The sequence below is a fragment of the Caloenas nicobarica genome, chromosome 1 (genome assembly GCF_036013445.1).
Source record: "Caloenas nicobarica isolate bCalNic1 chromosome 1, bCalNic1.hap1, whole genome shotgun sequence".
NCBI lineage: Eukaryota > Metazoa > Chordata > Aves > Columbiformes > Columbidae > Caloenas > Caloenas nicobarica.
The window spans coordinates 53,656,733-53,677,866 of NC_088245.1; the positions used below are offsets into that span (position 1 = coordinate 53,656,733).

The following is a 21,134-nucleotide window of genomic DNA, read 5'->3' on the forward strand; positions in this document are numbered from 1 at the left end:
TGTAGAACTGTTCTGAAGGATATCAGCTTCCACTAAAAAAAATACAATCCCCATCTTGACAGGATACACACGTCTTCAAAAAGCATGAAATGCATCTACACAGAGGCGCTACCTGATAACTTAATCAGTAGCCTGGACTTTTGTTTCATCTCTTTCATCTCAGCTTCAGATTCTTGGGCTCTCTAACTCCAGAACTGCATTTCTGGCACTCAAAAGAAAACTCCCAAGAATTCCAAGACTCTTTTGCTGCAAATTAAACAGCTACCCTTTGTTTAATTCACCTTTCCTGCCGCCTCTTGGCCTGAAAAATTCACCATATTAAAGGAATACACTGGACTGATCTGTACGGTATTGAATGGGGCAAAGCAGAAGTTGAAGTTGATTGAAGAACAAAATCTGGCATCTAGTTGTCAAATGTGGGGAGATGGAAGTCTAGTCTGACAAGGAATTCACCTAAAGAACAGTTCGATAGTGGAAATCTGGAAAAATTACCTAACAGAATTCAGTTGCAAAATCCACCTTTCCCAATACTCATGAGAAGAAGATTCTGCACAACGTTGCCAAGACAACAAAATGGAAACTGAAGACTGGGGACCACGTCATGCTGCTTGGAGACCACATTAATAAAATCTTCCCCATGCATGATTGTGGAAGGAAGTACTTCATTTAAATATATTACAGTGAGTACACTTAACTATGATTCATGTTTTCTACACCAAATTCAATGATATAGTTATTTTGTTTTTATAGTCCTAATAAAAGATCTGTATAACCATAAATCCAATGTGGAATTACATAATAATAGTATGTCTCATTAAAAACATTACCAATATAGCACTTGCATGTTTTAGAGGTAAAGGAACAAGAAAGATTTTTAAAGTGAGAAAGTATATTAATTAATTGTGCTACAGAACTTGGGATACCCTACCAGTAAATTTTATCACACTATGTCTCAGCGTATCCAAGATCCTGTTAGAATGTGCACATACATAACCTGCTTTTTCAGCAGCAATACCATAGCAAGCACTATGTGGTTTTTGTCTTAATGCCTGCTACAAGCACCCATTCCCTACTGGATAAGGCAGCTTTTTTCCAAGAAAACAGAAAACATGCACAATCTTCCCATAGTTCTGCCTGCTACTGAGCTGATCCTCAGGATATAACAGATATCTCCAATTTCAACCTCTTACACTTGCATACTTTGTAGCTTTGATTCCCACAGTACTCAACCAAAAAAAGGCATAGGGAAACATCTCTTGACTGGGATTTTATGCACATAAAATTTTATCACTGAATTTTCAGTTTCAGTTCTGCTTCATCTGAATTTTCCTATACATCCTCAGAGTGTCAAAATGTTTCTATTTAGAAATATCAGGAGAAAAAAACCTCTTTACATCCTATGCTTCTTATGAAGAAACAGAAATCTGACTTCTTAACACTTTTTTAAAATGTCTAAAACAATGTGGTAGAGTTTCACTTTATTTCTTTTTACTACAAAATACTGAATAGCTAATATGAAAGCAGTTGAGGATGTTTAACACAAGTTTTCAGAGCCTACATGTTTCCACAACTCATCAACACCTCATGGCTGTTACCCTTTTTTTCTTCTAGAATTCAATTACCAAAACCAAGGTAAAGCAAACTCACATTTCTTTGTGTTTTGAGGCCTCTCCCAAGGACATGACACAGCAGGTACAACCCAAACACTGTTTGGGCTATTTCAAATAGATTTGGCAAGGTGCCCTGTAAGGTACTTAGCTGGAATACTGAAACAGAGCTAGTGTATTGTTTCCTTAAAACATAACGCACACAAGGGCAGAATAAGGTCCAAAATGAGCATTCCTGTTCCCTTTCAGACAAAATATCACAAAACATGTAAATATGACAAGAAAATTTATCTCTGAGCAAGAAAAGCTCCATTTTTCTAAAAACCGAATTTGCAATGGCTTCTTGGATAGATTGTAGCAAGATACTTGTCTTTCTCAATTTAATGTCTGCAAGACTAGAATAACTTTACTTCACAGGAGTGTGAAAAGAATTAATGGCATGTGTTTGCACAACTACTTTGAAGATGAAAATTGCTATTTAAATGCTAAGTGTCATTCCCTATAAATAAGCAAAAACTAAACACCTGCACAAATCCAAAACAAGACTATCCTGTCTCCAGGCACAGAGGAGTCCAGGATCTGAAAGTATCATTCTTTCATCCATTGCCATACCTCCAAAGAAAACAGCAAGTGCTCATCAGTCCTTACTGCCTCAAATCCTACTTGCTGCCCATTGATCCTATGACATACACTTCACAGCTTGTAAGATGCGCTTACTATACTTGTAACACAAATATTAACATTTAAAATAAATGTTATTGATGAAAGTGCATTGACAAAAATCGAAGTTTTAATCAGGCTTTCCAGGTGTAGTTGCTTTGAAGTCCTCTAATGAAAGCGTTCTTCTGTTTCAAAGTACTGTTTCAACTCACAGTGATTTCATATATGCCATAAATCTTCCAAAGACAAAATGAGAGAAAACTCTGTCTACATTTCTTTGTCAATACTGATTTATTTCTAGTTCAAATATATGGCAAAGGAGCCAGAAGCTTTGAAGATACCTTACTACACCTGAAGAAGCAAGGGGTTTACACACTCATTTTATAACGCTTTTGTTCATCAGTGTTTTCCTTTCAGTCATATGCATTTCCACCTCCAAATAACGACTCAAGTCGCTTCTCATCTCTACAAAGCTGATCTCTGCCCTCCTTTTCTCAGTCATAAACAAGGGAAACAATGACCCCATCATAAAAAAGCACTAATAACTCAGATACTGGAATGCCCCCATCCTCCACCTCAGTTGAAAGAGCCGACTAAGACATAAATGCATAAGGAAGATCTACAGTATTCAGGTAAATTCAGATGCCGACATTTCTCACAGTTTTGCAATGCTCTTGCTTTGGAAGAATGCAGACAAATATCAAATTGGGGAAGAAGTAACAATTTTCTAAATTATTGAAGCTCAAAAACAAGTAAAAAAAAGTAAATCTGAAGCTTTCAATCCCAGGCATAACAAAACAAGAGTTTATATCTTTGTGTGCAATTTAATTACAAAAAAGAGGTAATTAATAAAATCTAATAGTTTTGCTTTTTTGAATTGAATTTTGTTATAAGAAATATTTCATTTAAAAAACTTATTAGCTCTACGTAAAATAAGTAATTGTCTCAACCTCTTCCTGCTAGAAGTGATTAGGAATTTTTATTCTGTGATTATGATTTTTTATTCTGTGATTATAGTTGTGATATTTTATTTTTTAGATAGTTTGGAAAATTGTTATTTCTGAATTTTTGGGTCATCTACTGGGTCATCAGTCACTAACCTTGAATATTTCTAATATGAAGTGAAACAGCCAGTTATCTACTCTGTAAAATATTTCACATTCAGCATCTTTAACCTAGTGTACTGAAATCCAGAACTATCAGATTGAAAAGGCTTTTCCAGCAAGGAAATCCACTTTCAGCAACATTTTACCAAGTCACAGACACAGCTGAATGTGACATAACTGCTTGGTTTTTTTCGCAGTTAACAGGATACGTTTTGTATTCTGCTAAAAAAGAGGTGGCTGAACAGCAGAAGGGAAGGCTGCTTTCGTTTGCTGCCCTGGCTGCTGTGCTCCAGGACAAGCGAAGCCTATCAGAGGAAGGAGGATCCACTTCTTCCTCCTGAGCATTTCAGCATGGTAATCCCAAGGGAAGTTCAAGAACATGGGACAGTGTGTGGAGAAGCATTTCTGTTTCATCTCACTTACCAGACTTGACCATTCTCTATTTTAAAAGTTATACAAATCTCATTTATTGGCTTGTATTCTATTAAGCATTTTTTCCTATGCCTGGGAAGCAAGGAGGGAATGTTGCACTTTACGTGAGAGGGGCTCTGCCTTGTCAGAGGTCAAGTCAGGAGCCAGTTGAGAACTTAAAAGTGAAGAGCAGCAGGAAGACCAACGTTCATGCTGTTGTAGTGAATATCTGCTGGAGACCTCCTGATCAGGGTGAGGCCTGTAGATGAGGCCTCCTTCAAACAAATGGAAGAAGTCTCACATTCACAGAATCACAGAATGGTTGGGGTTGGAAGGGACCATCTAGTCCAACCCACCTGCTAAAGCAGGTTCACCCTGAGTAGATCACACAGGAATGTGTCCAGGCAGGTTTTGAATGTCTCCAGAGAAGGAGACTCCACAACCCCACTGGGCAGCCTGTTCCAGTGCTCCATCACCCTCAAGGTAAAGAAGTTTTTCCTCATATTCAGATGGAACCTCCTATGCTTCGGTCTGTGCCCGATGCTCCTCATCCTATTATTTGGCACCACTGAAAAAAGTCTGGTCCACAGGCCCTCATCCTAATGGGAGACTTTAACCACTTCGATGTCTTCTGGAAGGACAACACAGCAGGGCACAAAGTAATCCAGATTTATGCAGTGCATTGATGACAACTTCCTGGCCAAGGTGATCATGGAGCCAATGAGGAAAGGTGGTCTAATTGAATACTATTCAAAATGGGAAACAGTGTGCCCCCAGCAAGTTTGCAGATTCTGTACGACTAGTAGGAAGAGCTGATACATCAGATGGGTGTGCTGCCATTAAGAGGCATCTCAACAGGCTGGAGAAATAGGTCAACAGGAACCTGATGAAGTTCAACAAAGGGAAGTACAAAGTCTGGCATCTGGGGAGGGATAACCCTGACACCACTGCACACTGGGGACCAGCCAGCTGAAAAGAGAAAGATCTGCAGAGAATGACCCTTGGATCCTGGTGGACAGTAAGACGACTATGAGGTAGCAATGCATCCTCACAGCAAAGAAGGTCAACAGCATCCTAGGCTGCAAAAGGAAAAAAGTGTCAGCAGGTTGAGGGAGATGATCCTGCTTCTCAGCACTAGTGGGGCCACATCTAGAGGGGCCAGTTCTGGGCTGCCCGGAATGGAGCTACTGGAGAGAATCCAGTGAACAGCCAAGAAAATTGACATATTTTATACGGAGAAAGGCTGAGAACACAAGGACTGTTCAGTTTGGAGAAGGCTCAGAGGAGATCTTATCCATGTGCATAAATACTGGAAGGGAGGGAATAAAGAAGAGGCAGACAGATGTCTCAGTGGTGCCTACTGACAGGACAAGAGGCAACAGGCACGAACTAAAGCACGGGAAATTCCAGCTGAGTACAAAAAAAATGTTTTTACTGTAAAAAACACAGTGGCCAAACACAGGCAAAAGCTGCCCCCAGAAAGGTTGTAGAATCCCCATTCATACAGATATTCAAAACTGCAGAGGATCCTGGGAAACTCTCTCTAGGTGACTTTGCTTTAGCAAGGGGGGAGGGGTGAACTAGATGACCCGAAGAGGTCCTCATCAACCCCAATGATTTTGTGATTCTTCCTTCCATCTTTCTCATTATCCCTTGAAACTCAGTTCTCTGATATGAACTCTAACTGACTATTTTTTTTCCTTAACACTGAATGCCTTGGTTACATTCAACAGCACACATTTCTACAGAAAGCACTTGGAAACAAAAATGGGTCTTCATTCTAATCAAATTATCGAATGCCCTCAAACACTGTGTTTGAAATGGCCTCAGCTCATTAAGTTGTGCTACAATTTAAGTGCACACCATGAATATAAAAATCAAGCAGCATACTCTGAGCTGGGCTGTGCTCTTCTTTGAAAAGACTCTCAGTCTTACCTCTACACACTATGACTATAATTACGTCCACATGCTTAAGATCTCTCATTGATACCTGAGATACATCCAAACGAATGCCGTAATATTCAACCTTTGCTCTAAATATACATCAAAGCTACAGGCAATTTTACGTATATGTATGTGCACAGACACAGACAGATAAAAACACATGCGAAATTACATATAGTAACACTGTTTACTGCCAGTTCAGTGGGTAGTCAAAGACATTATTTGATCTTTTAATCTTTTTCAGTTAATTGCTTATTCTGCATCACTGAGGCCTGTTCTTTCCTACAGACAATAGGATCATAGAGAAGTGAGCAAAATATAGATAAATAAAATAAATAAATAAAAAATGACACTACTGTCTTCCAGTACTTTCTCAGTATTTATTTCAGATCATGGGTGTTTTTAATAAAAATGATGCATATTAAACCTCCTCAATTGATTTCATTTCATAACATATATTCTAGATGAACTGAAGAGTCTTCCACTTTTTATTCTAATCTTATATATCTGCTATCTGACTCATCATGGGGGAATCAAAATGTTTTCCTCCATATAGAGAGAGACCAGAGAAATTTTGCATCTCAAAACAATGACACACAGAAAACCGAAGAGGTATTCTGGGAAGGGAGCAGAGGAGGGAGGAGAGGAATGAGCTTTTGTAATACACTCCCTTAGCTTAAATACCAGTAATGTGTGCGAGAAGCAAAAGCTGAATCTGATCTTGTAATAGTGAAATTTTAAAATATCTTAATCCATAGTTACTAGGAGATACATTTGGTCAATCCTTAATTCAGAATTCAACTGGGATTTTTGCAAAGTTACACACAGATTGGTACTCTGATTACTTCCTTACAGTCGAAGTATTATATCTAATCCTCCTCCAGTGAAATCAATGGGAGATGTTCCAAAATAATCAATAGAAGCTGGATGAGATCCATACAGAACAGTATTAAAAACCAAGGAGTCTGCTCTGTGTGTTTTTAATTACACAAATTATATGTGCAAAAAATGTAATTAAACCTGAAAGCTTCCCTAAACACCAAATTTTCTGTCACAAAATAGTCACACATGCAAACAACATAAAAATACATCTGGAAAAAATACTGATGCAGCCTCTTTTTTCTTTTTTTTTTTTTTTTTTTTAAACGCAGGCATTAGAGAATACCTTTTTTATTTTCTATACAGCTTTTAAAAATGCTGTGTTTTAATTATATCCTGAAGTAATTTTTAGACCACTTCCAAAAAACTTTCTTCCTGCTTGAATTTTTATTTTCATCGGTTACCCTGCCTATTTAAATGTCCATGGAAAGGGAAACCAGTTCTACCTGCAGACTCAGGAAACAAGTATCTCCTCACCGTATCTTACAATTGGTAATTTAAAACACTCACCAGTTTGCCACCAGTGGTCCAAGACAGGTACCTTGAAGACCTTTTTTGACCATTCTAGCGTGTCCACATCACAGTGCTCACCAGCTACAAATAACGTTCTGAACCTTTAAATAAAAATGAAAAAGTATGTATTTTGATCTGGACGGAAAAAGGAAAACAACAAAACAAATTTAATAAATGTCTGTGCTTGGTTTCTCAGATGAGATAAAGAGAAAAGGGGAGAACTCTTACTCCTTTTATGTTCCATCCCTACTGAGTAAAAAATAGATCCTTAGAAATATTAATTCATGCTACTTAAAATGTCATGTAAAAGAAGCTTTATTTTCAGAATGCAAAGAGCCTGGTAGACCAGGCGAAGCAACTTTTAGTGGAAGTAACGAATAAATGTTCTATACACAGGAACCAGGTAGATATCTGTTGGGCAAAACATAAGAATGAAATACCAAAAAAGGGTCAGAAAGAGACACCAGAAAAATTAGTAAAGAAATAAATAGAGCTAAAAGGAAATAACTGTAGCACAACTTTTAGCTTTGTTAGTAATGTTTTATTTGAACAGATTTTAGTATTTTTTTAGCTGTTTTGGGGAAACAATGGGACATAAAGCCATTTTCCTGTGGAGAGGCTGGCTGTATACCCATTTAAAAAAAAAAAAAAAAAATCCTACTGTCCTACTAGATAATGCTGATGACAGAACAATATTCAGCAGCACTGGGTATCTATCATAGTACTAGAATTCAGCTCATTTCACTGGACATGTTGTAGCGAACTTCGGCAGAGAAGAGATGCAACATCGGGCAGTTCTGACTTTGTACCATTTTGCACCATCGAATTAGGCAGTGCTACATAACTGGGTATTAAACCCATACAGTCTTTAAACTGCATCATCTTTTATTGGATGCTTAGTCACACTTCATTGTCCTTTATTAAGCATTATAAATTCACTTCATGCCCTGGTTAAAATTATAAGATCCTCTTTGTCAATGGTAGTTCTCTTAAATATGACTATCAGTACTCAGAGGCCAGACGTTACTGTATATTACTGCATGTTGCCAAGGTTCTGATCTTTCCAACACTTGCACAGTAGCTTTATTCACGTCATAGCAGATTTTTTGCACTTATTTCCTAATAAGCAACTTAAATCCCTGTTAAACTGCATATAAACTCATGGATACTCATGACGCTGGACAGACACTGTCACCTAATAAGAAGGTACTAAGGAGAAGAATCATTTGCAATCTTGCCTCACACCTCTGTCACTGTCGCAACAAACAAATAAGTAATCCTCTTCAGGTAGAAACACAGAACTTTGAATTCAGATTCATGACAAACAGACAAAAATGAACGGCCAACTATACTCAGATGAACCGCTGATTTATATTCAATACTTTACCATTAGTCTGTGTTGTGACAGCACGGTTTATACTGAGAGCAAGGCATGGTATTTATCCTACTTGGCTCTTATTATCAAAAATATATGTCTATGCTGAAATAGTTCTCTAGGCTTCTTCCATAGTACATGAAGAACAAGAGGCAACTTTAGAAGAGTAATGTACCTTGAAAAGACTCAAAAGGGTAAGATTTATTTTTCATATAACAAAATCAAAATTAAAACCAAAATGAAAAGAAAATCCAAGGCCGTAGAGCAACACTAACAAATACATGATTAAGCTAGAGTATGAAGACTTTGTTAAGTTACTGTTTAAAAAGTTAGTGATAGATACAGCTATTAGATTACTGCATTGTAACTTGGAAGAGATGTTCCTGCATCTCAGAAAAAGGAAATCAGGAACACCTGACATTTTGGACATTCTTATTTTGCTGTGCACTTAAACATATTCCTATTTATAAGGGATTTTGAAACAGAAAATCTATCTGGGAAATAAAATCTAAACTGGGGAAATTTAAGACATAACCTTTCTGTTTTACTTCTACAGATAAATCAGAATGGAAAACCGCACCTCCTCCCCCGGAAGGCTGGTGTGGCAACCTGAAACATTTCAGCCACATTAATGCCTGTCTGTAACTCCCGGTGCAACCCTGCCACGAGGAATAATGTGAATTCTAAATGCAGAGCTCTCACGCACACATGCCCTGTTGCTACAGACCAAAGAACTTGCTTCCTTTCTGCAGTATCCGCACAGGGTGGGCTCATGCCTTCCCTCTCCCAAATCCTCTGTACTAGGTGTATGACCAACAAAGACGGCACTTCCATTTTACCCAGAGGAGCAATTCAAAACCTCAAAGGGCTGAGGGAAGACAGGAAAGATAAGGAAGATAAGGAAACAGATTCAGATCCCACATCAGAAGAACTCTGTTTACCAGCAAATAACCCTTCTTTCTTTGAGTGACGGTGCACAGGTATACACTCGCACCACAGGTGAATAAACATTTTATGAACAGCCTGTTATGTTAACAGAAACTACAGAGACACTCTGCCAAGTACTGCATCAATCCTCAAGGTTTCTGAGATGACTATGCGCCTCATTTAGATACGAATGGAGCTTGACGTGGCCCAATAACACATTTCTCCAAAATGCCCCCTTGTTAGGATTGCAGCACCCCCTTCTACAGCCAGATTAATGTCAGGGATATTTTGCCATGTCTAAGAACCTAAAGGATGACCTCTCAATAGCAAAGGCTTCTTATCTACAGACCACAGACCTCCTACAGCAAGGCTGCCTAAGCCAAAAGGCATACTTTGAATATTCCCACCCCATTCCGCTCCAGAGGACAGGCACGTCCTACTATCACAAAAAGCAGCCTCTCACTGTGTAAGGACTCGTGACCTGCTTGCTGCGCAGATGCAAGGCAGAAGAACATACAGAGTAAAGCTACATCTGGCAACAACCTAAGTGAAACATGGGATGAAACATTATTAATTGCAATAAGCTATGTGCCCTAAAATTTAAAAGCCTTTTTTTCAGTGCTGTTTAGACTAGACATCAAAAACATGATGAGTTTATTGTATTTTAGATCCATTTACAGATCCATAGTTAGACTACGGGAAAAGAAACTTCCACAAGCAAAAGTTATTGGGAACTCTAACAACCAAGGTAGGAAAGCTGCACCAGTTAACTATAGTGACCTGAGAGTGGTCTTCTCTGTGAACTAAGCTGAAGTAACAATCACAGAGGTGGCCATAATAATAACTTCGATATATGAAAATCAACTGATAGTACATTTAGTCATGAACTTATGAACATCAGAAGTTCTTGAAAAATGTTACCATCCTGAACTTGAACATGCAGATAAAATAATTCCATTTCCTTAAGTTCAGAACAGTGTTTCAACCAACATTCATTTCTAACACCCCAAGATGGGTTGGAGTAAGTTCTTTCTTGGAATAGAAGGCAGAAAGTCAAATGTGTAAGCACCTTTCACATCAAATAAGCATAGTTTTCTATACCCGTAACTGTTCAACATCATTTTGGCAAACTGCTTTCTGAGCACATCTCCCACATTAGGAGATAATTATTATAATGAGTGTGACCCCAATCAATATCTTGCACCTGAATGCTTTTTATTGTAAAGCGCAAGCCAGTGCTGATAATTACAGTTAATACCTAACTGGAAGTTATATCACAGATAAACACTTATGATAGAGAAAAAATATTGTGTAAGTAAAAACCACTAAATACAACATTTCAGATATAATGTAAAACTTTGATTTACTAATTTATTAACTTTATAAACTGGTGAAAAATTCTGTTCAGTGTCCTTCTTTTAAAAACAGGGCTATTAAAATACCAAGAACTTAAGAGACTTGATGAAAAAATTAAGATGTCATGTTATCCTCTCACAGAATCACAGAATGTTAGAGATTGGAAGGGACCTCGAAAGTTCAACTAGTCCAATCCCTCCGCCAGGGCAGGAACACCCAGATGAGGTTACACAGGAAGGTGCCCAGGCGGGTTTGAATGTCTCCAGAGAAGGAGACTCCACAAGGTCCCTGGGCAGCCTGTTCCAGGCTCTGTCACCCTCATTGAGAAGAAGTTTCTTCTCATATTTAAGTGGAACCTCCTGCGTTCCAGTTTGTACCCACTGCCCCTTGTCCTATCATTGGTTGTCACCAAGAAGAGCCTGGCTCCATCCTCATGACACTCACACTTTATATATTTATAAACATTAATGAGGTCAAATGAGCCAAAACTGGAATTCCTCTCTTCTGAATTTAACAACCAGATTAATAATTTGCAGGCTCAAGAACAACCTCATGTTGTGAAAAGGAGAGGGATTAGCTCCTTGGCAAATGTACAGCACAAAACCATCAAAAAGCACACGAGAGCAAAGTGCCACAAGCCTAACAAAGCGTAAGAACTATGGAATTATTTTCTCCTGTCACACAGTATAGCAAGAGAGAGAGATGGCAATGGTTACAAAATGTCCCACTGAATAATTTTTTAACAGCCCACTTAAAACTTCAAAGCATGTCAGTGCACCTGTTACTGCAATCATCTGTCACTGCGACGGAGTTAAAGGGGAAGAAAAAAAAATCTTAAAACCTCTCTGTTAAATAAATATGTCCTAAGCTGTTGTTCTGAAAAAACTTATACTCTTAACATAAAATTCAGTGCAATCAAGCTTTTAGGCCCTGTTCAAGAGTCCAGCAGATTGAAGTATCACCTGCTACAGGAGACAGATCAAGGTCCCTAATAGCCCTGATGCAGTTTAAATTGTTCAATACAGCATGTACATTTTAGTGTCACTCCAAGCAGAAAAGAAACCACATCTCCAAACCATTTCCCAAAAGCAGGAGTGTTCACATGGGTAATAACTTGAGCTGCACTTCTCCAAATTAAAAGATCATGACAGTTCTTTTAATTCTGGAATGCATGCGCCAGTTTTTTTCTGGAAAAGAAAAACTCTATTTGCACCATGTTAAATAAGTGTTTCTTCCTGCAAAGATAGTGATGAAGAGTCATTTGCACTTCTTAATTTAAACTGGAAAGGAAGAATTCTTACTAATTCTTAATGCACCTGGAGACTGCAGACACTTTAACATGTAAAATAATTAAATAATATTTTCAGGTCATCTGCTTTTTCTCCACTGACAAGGGATGGAACACCTCTCCTATGAGGAAAGGTTGAGAGAGTTGGGGTTATTCAGCTTGGAGAAGAGAAGGCTCTGGAGAGACCTTTTTGTGGCCTTTCAGTACTTACAAGGGGCCTGTAAGAAAGATGAGGACAGAGTTTTTAGCAGGGCCTGTTGCAATAGGACAAGGGGTAATGGTTTTAAACTAAAGCAGGGGAGATTCAGGCCAGACATGAGGAAAATTTTTTTTTTTTTTACACTGAGGGTGGTGAAACACTGGCCCAGGTTGCCCAGAGAGGTGGTAGATGCCCCATCCCTGGAGACATTCCAGGCCAGGCTGGACGGGGCTCTGAGCAACCTGATCTAGTTGAAGATGCCCCTGCCCATTGCAGGAGGATTGGACTATATGACCTTTGAGGGTCCCTCCCAACCCAAACTAGTTATGATTTTATTATGTGCTTGTTCATTTTCCTCCCTGAATAGATTTTACCTTGGCCATGAGAATCCAAGCACTGGAGGTTTGGGTGACCGAGTTGAAAGAGACAGAACACAACTGCAGCTCAGCTCCTTCTCACAGTGTGGGTAAAGGGGAGCTCCACAAAGGCTTTTCACAAATACAGCTGGGTCTTAACCACATATCCTCTAGCAGCATGTGTGAAACATCAATTACATGAGAAAGTGTTTTCTTCTAACAGTTACGAATTTGCTACTTGAATTTCATGTACTCTTGTTCCTGTGTTATGAGACAGAAAATGAGAGTTCCTAATCTACTTTGTACTCATTATTTCTGCACAGTTTTTATGCATTCTCGTATTTCTTCCTAAATCAAGTGCATTAATATCTGGTATCAGGTGAATAAGCTAGAATCTCTAGATCCTCCAGATATAAAATGGCAGAACATTCGCAACTGACCTTAAGTCAAGAAAGCCAAGGAAGCTTGTAACTATTCTTACATTTATAGAGTCCTGAAATTACATTCAGCCCTTTGAACGCAACCGCAAGGCTGATGTGGCCCCCAGTGAAAATGAGTTTGACACTCCTGCTCCAGCAGCATGTGGCTGAATGGGGCTTTTATCCTACAGTACTACAAATTAAACATCTGAGTCATGTTAAGACATAGGTAACATTTTGTGTCAAAGGCAAACAAATTTCAAGATTTTACTCCAATAGCCAACAAGGAATTTGAGACATGCGCACTAGAACATTTGGAAACCTCACACATAATTTTGCGCAGAGGACATCAATGCCACCAGCATCAGTTCTTAAGAGATTTTTTTTTTACCTTATGTCATTTCAAAAGAATTCAAGTCTGCTTAAAATTCAATTAACACCGTAAATCAAGTAGTCCCTTGTATACTGGAAGTTGGCATTGCCTACCAACTCTGTACTTTATCAGTATTATCTTTTAATTATCTTTTGTTATCTTTATCTTTTTATTATCTTTTGTAACACAGTTTTTAGAAAGTGATCTTGGCTTTCATTAAGTATTTTAATAGAAGTTTTCAGGAATGAAACGTACTATGTGGAAACCTCTTTCAGGACTGCTTTCCTGAACATGTGTTCTGGAGTCTCTGTAGAGTAGGTAAAGATACATCTGAGCCCTGGTAGCAGAAAGACATCTCATTTCAAAGATTCTGCACCATATAACAGCAAAGAAAGTATCATAGATCAAGGAAATGAACTAAAAGACTGATTTCAAACTGAAACAGGCAGAATTCATTTGACCTTGGATTGAAAAGTCCATTGAAGTATCACGCACAAGCAAGGATTTCCTTAAAATTGAATTTTTAGTCACCTGTTGGACTCCATTTCTTAACAACTGCACCTTAAAATGGATGTAAACTATAACTAGCTGGATGTTAATATTGAAATCATCATAGGATAGACAGTCTAATTTAAGCACCCTTCCGAATTCAGTAATATAGGCCACAGTATCACCCACAGCCAAGTGGTTAGAGGGTCATAGCTAGACTTAACAGTAAGATAATCCTAGTCTAACATGAAAAGAGAGGTGTGCTGAAGACTGTCAAACTTATTGCACTATACTGGTGGTTGAGAATAGTCACTGGACATAGGTCAGTACTATACGAAATCCAAAGTCTTCATCTGTGGGTAAAAAAAGACCTTGGATTTTGTACAGTACTGATTTAGGACAATCCAAGAGAACACTAGATATTAAATGCTGTGCTAGACAGGTCAGTAAAAAGAAGTCATGTACCAGCGAATGACATGGCCCAAATCTGAGCGAATTATGAGACAACTAAATGTGCACACCAATGGAGAAGCTCATTAACTATGCACTTACATAGGAATGATGAAATTCCTTTTTGCATCTGGGTCAACTGATAATGGCAAGGACACTCTTGCCTGGAATTCTCATTTGTGACAACTTATAGAGTAGGTTAGTAGATTTTCCATTAAATGAATACTCTAAAGACAGGCTAAGTCATTTTAGTCTTTGCCTAAAAAATGCTGAGGAACAGCAATTAAATTTTCTAGTATCTGAATCACTTTCCTGGCAATAAACATCATAGAACGATAGTGTTTTAGGGTCTCAAATGAGCTTATTTCCTATTTCAAGGAGGGGTAAGGATTGATTACAGCACTCAAAACAGATGGAAGAAAGTAATGATTAACTTGTAATGAATACCTCAGGAATAAATCCAGCTTACTAATAGACAAGACTTTCCTGAGCAATAAAGAATGTGAAGGTCCAATGAAGCTACATAGCTTTGTATCTTCCCCTTCTCTATGGACAAGTGTGATAAAAGGCATCTTATGACTGAATATTGCCTGTACAGTCTGACACAGTCCTTGTTTGATCTGAACAAACTATTCAACTTCAAGATTTGATGTCAGCAAAACCCCCATATTTTTCATATGTAGTCTGTTTGCCATAAGATACAGAAACATGGCCTGTTGAAATACTAAACATTCACAGATGCAAGCCAGACTGAGAGGCATTTTATTGATAAAATGTTAATAACACATTTTAACCATATAATGCTAAAAACTCTGAAATAGTGGTAGTTCAGTGGCTCAGACTGGATATTCAAAACTAATAGAAGACTTTGACCTTAATCTCTCTGTGCCTCAGCTTCCCATCTGCAAAATACAGATAATACCACTCTCTCATCTCACAGGGGATTTGTGAGGATGAACTCAGTCATGATTTTGAAGCATGCTGCTACATTAGCGATAAACACCTTAAAAAGAGTACAAGAAAGCAAACAGCTCAGCCTTCGTAGCGCATAAGAAGTAACTAAGTTACAGGGAGATAAACAAAACATTGACTAGTTGCTGATTAAACGAACACTAAAGATCCTGTGCACTCAATGAAATGAGGTCATGTGGGAAAACAGTACAGGATCATGTAATCCAAGACTGTATTACAGGGTATAAATAAGCACAGTGGGGTAAAATTAAGGTTGAGCAAGTAACCCTAACACAGTAAGAGCTCTTAACCTTAGAGTTGTAATCTTTTTAACAGATTTCATCTTCTCCAAACTACCAATATAAACTTACAAGCAAATACATGTACACCTGTAATGTCAGGCATACATTTGAATTCTGCTATACAGAGGTGGGCAAAGCCCCAGACACTCTGCTATTCTTAGTTCATCCAGCCTGTTTCTGTAAGAAAATGCTTCCAGTGTATCCTTAGTTCACCTTTTCAGAGAGTACTGCTTTCCCAAGGCTGCCTCAGGGTCCTGCTGACGGATTGCTCTAATTGCAGTTGGTGAAGTAAAGGCAGCAGCTACTCCATGCTCTGCTAGCACACGGAAATAGGCACCAGCATCTGGCGTTCCCACAGGCTTCCCCTATGGAGAGAATAATTTAAAATGTCACAGGATAAAAATACTTCACAATTCCTTGACAGTTCAAGGCTTGAGTGTGTAACAGCAGCGGCAGCACAGCAACAGAAGTAATTTCAAGTAAGAATGTAAAGAAGGCTTTGTTAAAAATAATACACTGTGAGTATATTCTCTTGTAGAAATATTAATAAATTCACAAGCTTTGAGCGCAATCTCTCACATGAACACAGCACATACTAGCTGCTACCTAGAAAAATAAGATAAATGGACACGGGAATGAAAAGACAGCCACAAAGAGCTGTTACTGCACTGGCAGCAGAGGGAGTCATGTCTCCATCTATACTAATTGCAAAACAGCCTGTAAAACACACAGAGTCCCTCTGAACCAGGAGTCTCTGGACACAGCAGCACTCCAGCTATATCCCCCATGCACAGCCCCACAGGACATAATGCCAGCTTTTTCTTACGTAGTAATTTCCTCCCAATTCTGGAAAAATTCCCACTTAGCTGCTCACAACTGGCTTCTTGGCCACTTCGTGCTGCTACCCCACATGAAGACTGTAAAGAAGCCAAAGACTCCTTTTCTGTTTTAGTGTGCTGCCAGGTTTGTGATTGGGTTTTTTTAAACCAAACATTGTCTTGAGCTACGGGACATAGTCAGGGGAATTATAAACAGAAGTAATCAGATGTGATGAATTGTGCCATGGTAAGTACTACTAATAAAAAATAATAAAAAATACTTTTCTGTGGTGCTGCAAATAGGAAAAGCAGTTGGCACAGGATCATATAATCACAGTGTTACCGTATGTAATTACCACAGTGCACAAAGTGCTCCAGACACACTCTGAACTTAGAAAAAGATGATGTTAATGTAGAATGAGCTTTAGCTCTACAGATATTGCCATAACCTTTTTAGTAGAAAGGCCATACTTGGAAGATGAAATCTGACAGAGCACCCAAGTTAGGAAAGACATGCACTTTTCATACCGCAAACACAGCTTTGTCAGCACTCTATGCAAGAAGTCACAACACACAGAATGTTTCACTACAGAAACTTTCACTATGTTTACAGCAGCTCACCAGTCACAAGGCAAATTCATACCTTCCATCCTTGTGTCAAAGGCAAATTTGGAATAGATAGATCAATAGGGCCATTGGAAAGAAAACAGCATATGAAACTCTTAATTCTTTTCACTTTACCAAGATGCAAAACGAACACGGGCATTTGAACACCTCGAATAATTTGCTAAATCCACTAGTTCTACTCTGCTAATGAGGCACTACTAACACAATAAATATCCTTATGAAAACACACGCTCATCAAGTTAGTTGCCCCATCCCCACACAAAAAGCAGCATGCTGGCTGTGACGCAGCTCCCAGGAACTCATCCCTTTCCCTCGCTCCCACCTGCCCTCCCACTGCAACCTCCCCCTGGCTTGCTCTGTGTCCACCTGCGCCTCGACACTGGCAAGACCACCGATGAACCATTTGGCAGATTTAAAGAATGCAGGATGCCTGAGGTCAGATACATACAGTGGGCTTTGCAGCCCTACAGTGAGATATTGCCGGTGAGAGGAGCGCTGCAGCAGAGGATCACCGTAAAAAAAAAAAAAAAAAGGCAAAATAATGCACAATTGAAAAGCTTTTTTTTTTTTTTTTTCAAAAGGATGGAGAAGTAAATGGAGAGCAAATGAACAAAATAAACAGTCCTCAGCCAAAGTAGCAGGGAGGATTATCACCAAACCCAAAAGCTCTCTTTTTGCTAATATTCTACCATAAATTACCAAAAAGAAATGCAAAAGAACGATAATTGCTTGCCAAAAATGTGAATTATGTCCTTTTTTTCTGTCACATAATGCACAGTTTCCAAAGAAAAATCTTTCACAAAACTGTCTTTAGCGTCCTCCTAGCACACTTCTTCATCACAACTTTCATATATTCATTCAAGTGTTCAATATCGGTTCTTGAACCTCTTTATTCAAGTTCACGTCACCTCCCTATAAGGTTCACCATACCTGCAGATCTGCTACCATCTGGCTAGGAGTTCAAGCCCACATCACTAACATACACGTAAATGATCTTAGACTGAAAAATTCTATTTCCATAAACTTCTCATTAATTATGTAATTGAACTAGCACCATTTATAATCATCTTGGACAACAACAAACCTACCTGTGGAGCAATCTGAAACTGGTCAGTTTGCCCGTAGTAATGTAGGCTGTTATTTTTAACCAAAGGGAAGTTCCCAAAGCCTATAAAAGGGCTGTATCCAGCCCTGAGCACATCCACTCCCTCCTACAGGCTGGGCTGCTGGAGCTCAAGGCCAGGTTTGCCACGGTGCAGCTGTGTAACCTTGGGCCACCGGGAAAACAGGAGAGTTGTGACAAGAGTCACAAGGAGCTTCCCCTTGCTCAGGAGGTGATTGACGCTCAGGTCGTCACCCTCGGTCCCTGACCAACCTACATCGCAGCCATGCCTGGGCCTCACACCTTCAGCAAGTTCAAGCCTGAGCCTTGGAGCATCTTCGACACAAGCAGCTGAAGCTTCAGGAGGGCGTGGGGAGGCCCGCAGGGCTCTGACAGCTTGACATTTATATGACAAGCTACAATGGCTCTGGTTTGGAGAAGTATCATTCTCAGATCTAAGAGGAAAAACAAATAAGAACAACACAAACAGCATAAGGAAAGGAATAGAAAGTTCCCCTGACAGTCAATAAGAAATAATACCCAAAGAATAAGGCGACACTTAAAATATTCATTTAGGAAAAAAACAACAACAACAACAACAAAAAAATCATCTGTCCCAGCTGTAAAATATTCTTACTGATTCTGCAGAAAAACTTCCCCTGTGCCTTGGCAGCTGTTCACAGTTTAGAAAACGCATAAACAAAAACTGACATAGGCAAAACAAATCTGAGACAGTGAGAAATGATTTCAAAGCCAAAAAAACCTACAAATAAAATGGCCAAAGAGAGTTCTCATTTATTATACTAAAATTTTAAGAATTACTGCAAGATGCCATGAGTGGCTTATTACCACTTGCAATTTTGATTTTTAAAAAGTTAGCAATATAAACAAGAAAGCACAGGGTAACTGAATTCAGAATATGCTGACAGATTGCTGAGTCAATTGGGGACAATGAGCAACGGAAAGGTTTCCGCTGGATTTCTGCAGGGATCAGATCAAGACCTGTTGCTATTCAGTATTTGCATCAATACTGGAGATGAAAATTTATTGTAAAAGTTACTGGAAATTATATCTGTGGTTGTCAGGAACCAAGAGCATGGTAAACAAGAACAAGGCAGAGAGCGGTCCACCTCACCTAATTTAAAAAAAGAAAAGTAGACACAGACACTTCTTGTATCAGCTACGAGGATTCAAGTAGAAAAGACTTTCTTTTAATAACGTACCGAGAGACTCTGAGACAGACAGACAGATAGGAACATCCTTCTGGAAATACCTAGATTTAGCATGTAATTTGTCAGATGTCTACCAGCTGAGCAAACATCCTCAGGCAGAATGAGTTGAAAGATAATACATGATTATGAAACAAGATTCATAGTCAGGCAGCAAGAACAATCAAGGGGATAGAAACGTTCTCCTATGGAGAAAGTTGGAAGCCACTGGGGTGGATCACTTGAGGGAAGAGACATATAAAAGGAGCTATAATAAAATAACCAACAATGCATCAGTAACAGCTCAGCGATGCCCTTTCTGTTTGACTCCTAACGACAAGGGGCTATTCAATTAAATTCAAAATTATGAGGAGGAAATTCTCTGCATAGCAAGTATTACACATGGAACTCCTTGCCACCAAAACCTGCTGACACCAAAGCACACACCAAATCCTGACACATCAGGATTCAAAAGGAAATATTCACAGAGGCATTCATCCTCCTGCTGCTGGTCCTGTTGCCAAACCTCCACTAAGGACTTGAGATGATACATCCTACTGAACTCACTCCACAAATACAGCCAGTGTCAATGATGGCAGAAACATCACAAAACTGGCAACCTTCACAGAGTCTGCTTTGTAAGCTGATGATAATGGCTTACAAGAACTGTAGAAAGACTGGGTGCCTCAAAGAACTGTGCCAAATGAGAGTAATTTTAAACTTGTTGCTCTTGTTGTCTACCCTTCAGATTTGTTGCAACTCCAGGGACTGGAAGAACCCCAGTGAGCACTGTGAGGAAGGCTCCGTGTGTCTTCCTACAGCTCTGTGTGTGGCAACAGCTCCTTCTCTGTCCTGGACCACTCGAATGCAGCACGGCTCCTTGGCAAGTGTGGGCATCCTCTTCCTCACCCAAGCTCCAACTCAAAGGCAGAAGCATTGAAGTAACTATTAACAAAATGCTGCCTTTTTCCTGACATCCCAGGTAGCAGCTAGACTTCTTCTTCATGCTGCTCTGTTGCTTACAGCCTGCAATTCCATCAGCGAGAGCAACCCACAGTGGGCTGTGAGACTTCAAGTAGCTTATTTATAGCTAAAGTTTGTCAAGTTTGTCATGCCTTGGAGAAAAACAATCCAAGAGAGATTAAAAAACAAAACAAAACAAAAACAACAAAAAACCACACCACACAACAACCTTGCTGTATTTGAAGGAATTCATTACTGTTTTCACATTCCTGACAATGGTGTTACAGCAAGTAAAAACTGAAAGCAGGTAGTTTCCATAGCAATTGTTGAAATGACAAGTTGTCACCCACTAAGTAATTTAAAAATAAACAAATCACTTTAAGAAGTGAGGGTATGAAGTCAGCCCAGTTGATATTCACTAGTGGTCGTCCCTTGACAAATGGATGAGGTGTTCTTTCCCCGTACCTAAACAGAACACTGATCCTCCCTAACCCAAACCCCATCATTAGGCTATCACTTAGGAAAAGCTTTGACTACAAATTTATGAATAGTCATCACTAAGAAAGTCTTCTGAGCAGAGGAAAAATTATATACTGTTCCTCTTTATAAGCATTATTTTCCTCCCTGTGTGTACAGAATCCTTCCGTTTCTTCCTATTTTTAATCCTCAAAAAAATGACACTGATGTCATGAACACTGTCTGAAGACTCACCTGGTGGAATCCCAGAAAAAGAAAATTGGGAAATGTACAATCACTGTTTAATAATGTTCTCACCAAGAGCAAAAATCACAAAGCAGACATGCAGGTCAAC

At 39.0% G+C, this 21,134-nt stretch overlaps 1 protein-coding gene across 1 annotated transcript in view; it reads right to left on the bottom strand.

The window, feature by feature from the left end:
- Positions 1–21,134, bottom strand: part of ACSS3 (acyl-CoA synthetase short chain family member 3) — an 86,635-nt gene that overhangs the window by 33,368 nt on the left and 32,133 nt on the right. The window contains 2 exon segments of the mRNA XM_065658521.1: positions 7,118–7,221; positions 15,819–15,970. Of these exon segments, the coding sequence (XP_065514593.1) occupies positions 7,118–7,221; positions 15,819–15,970 (256 nt within the window).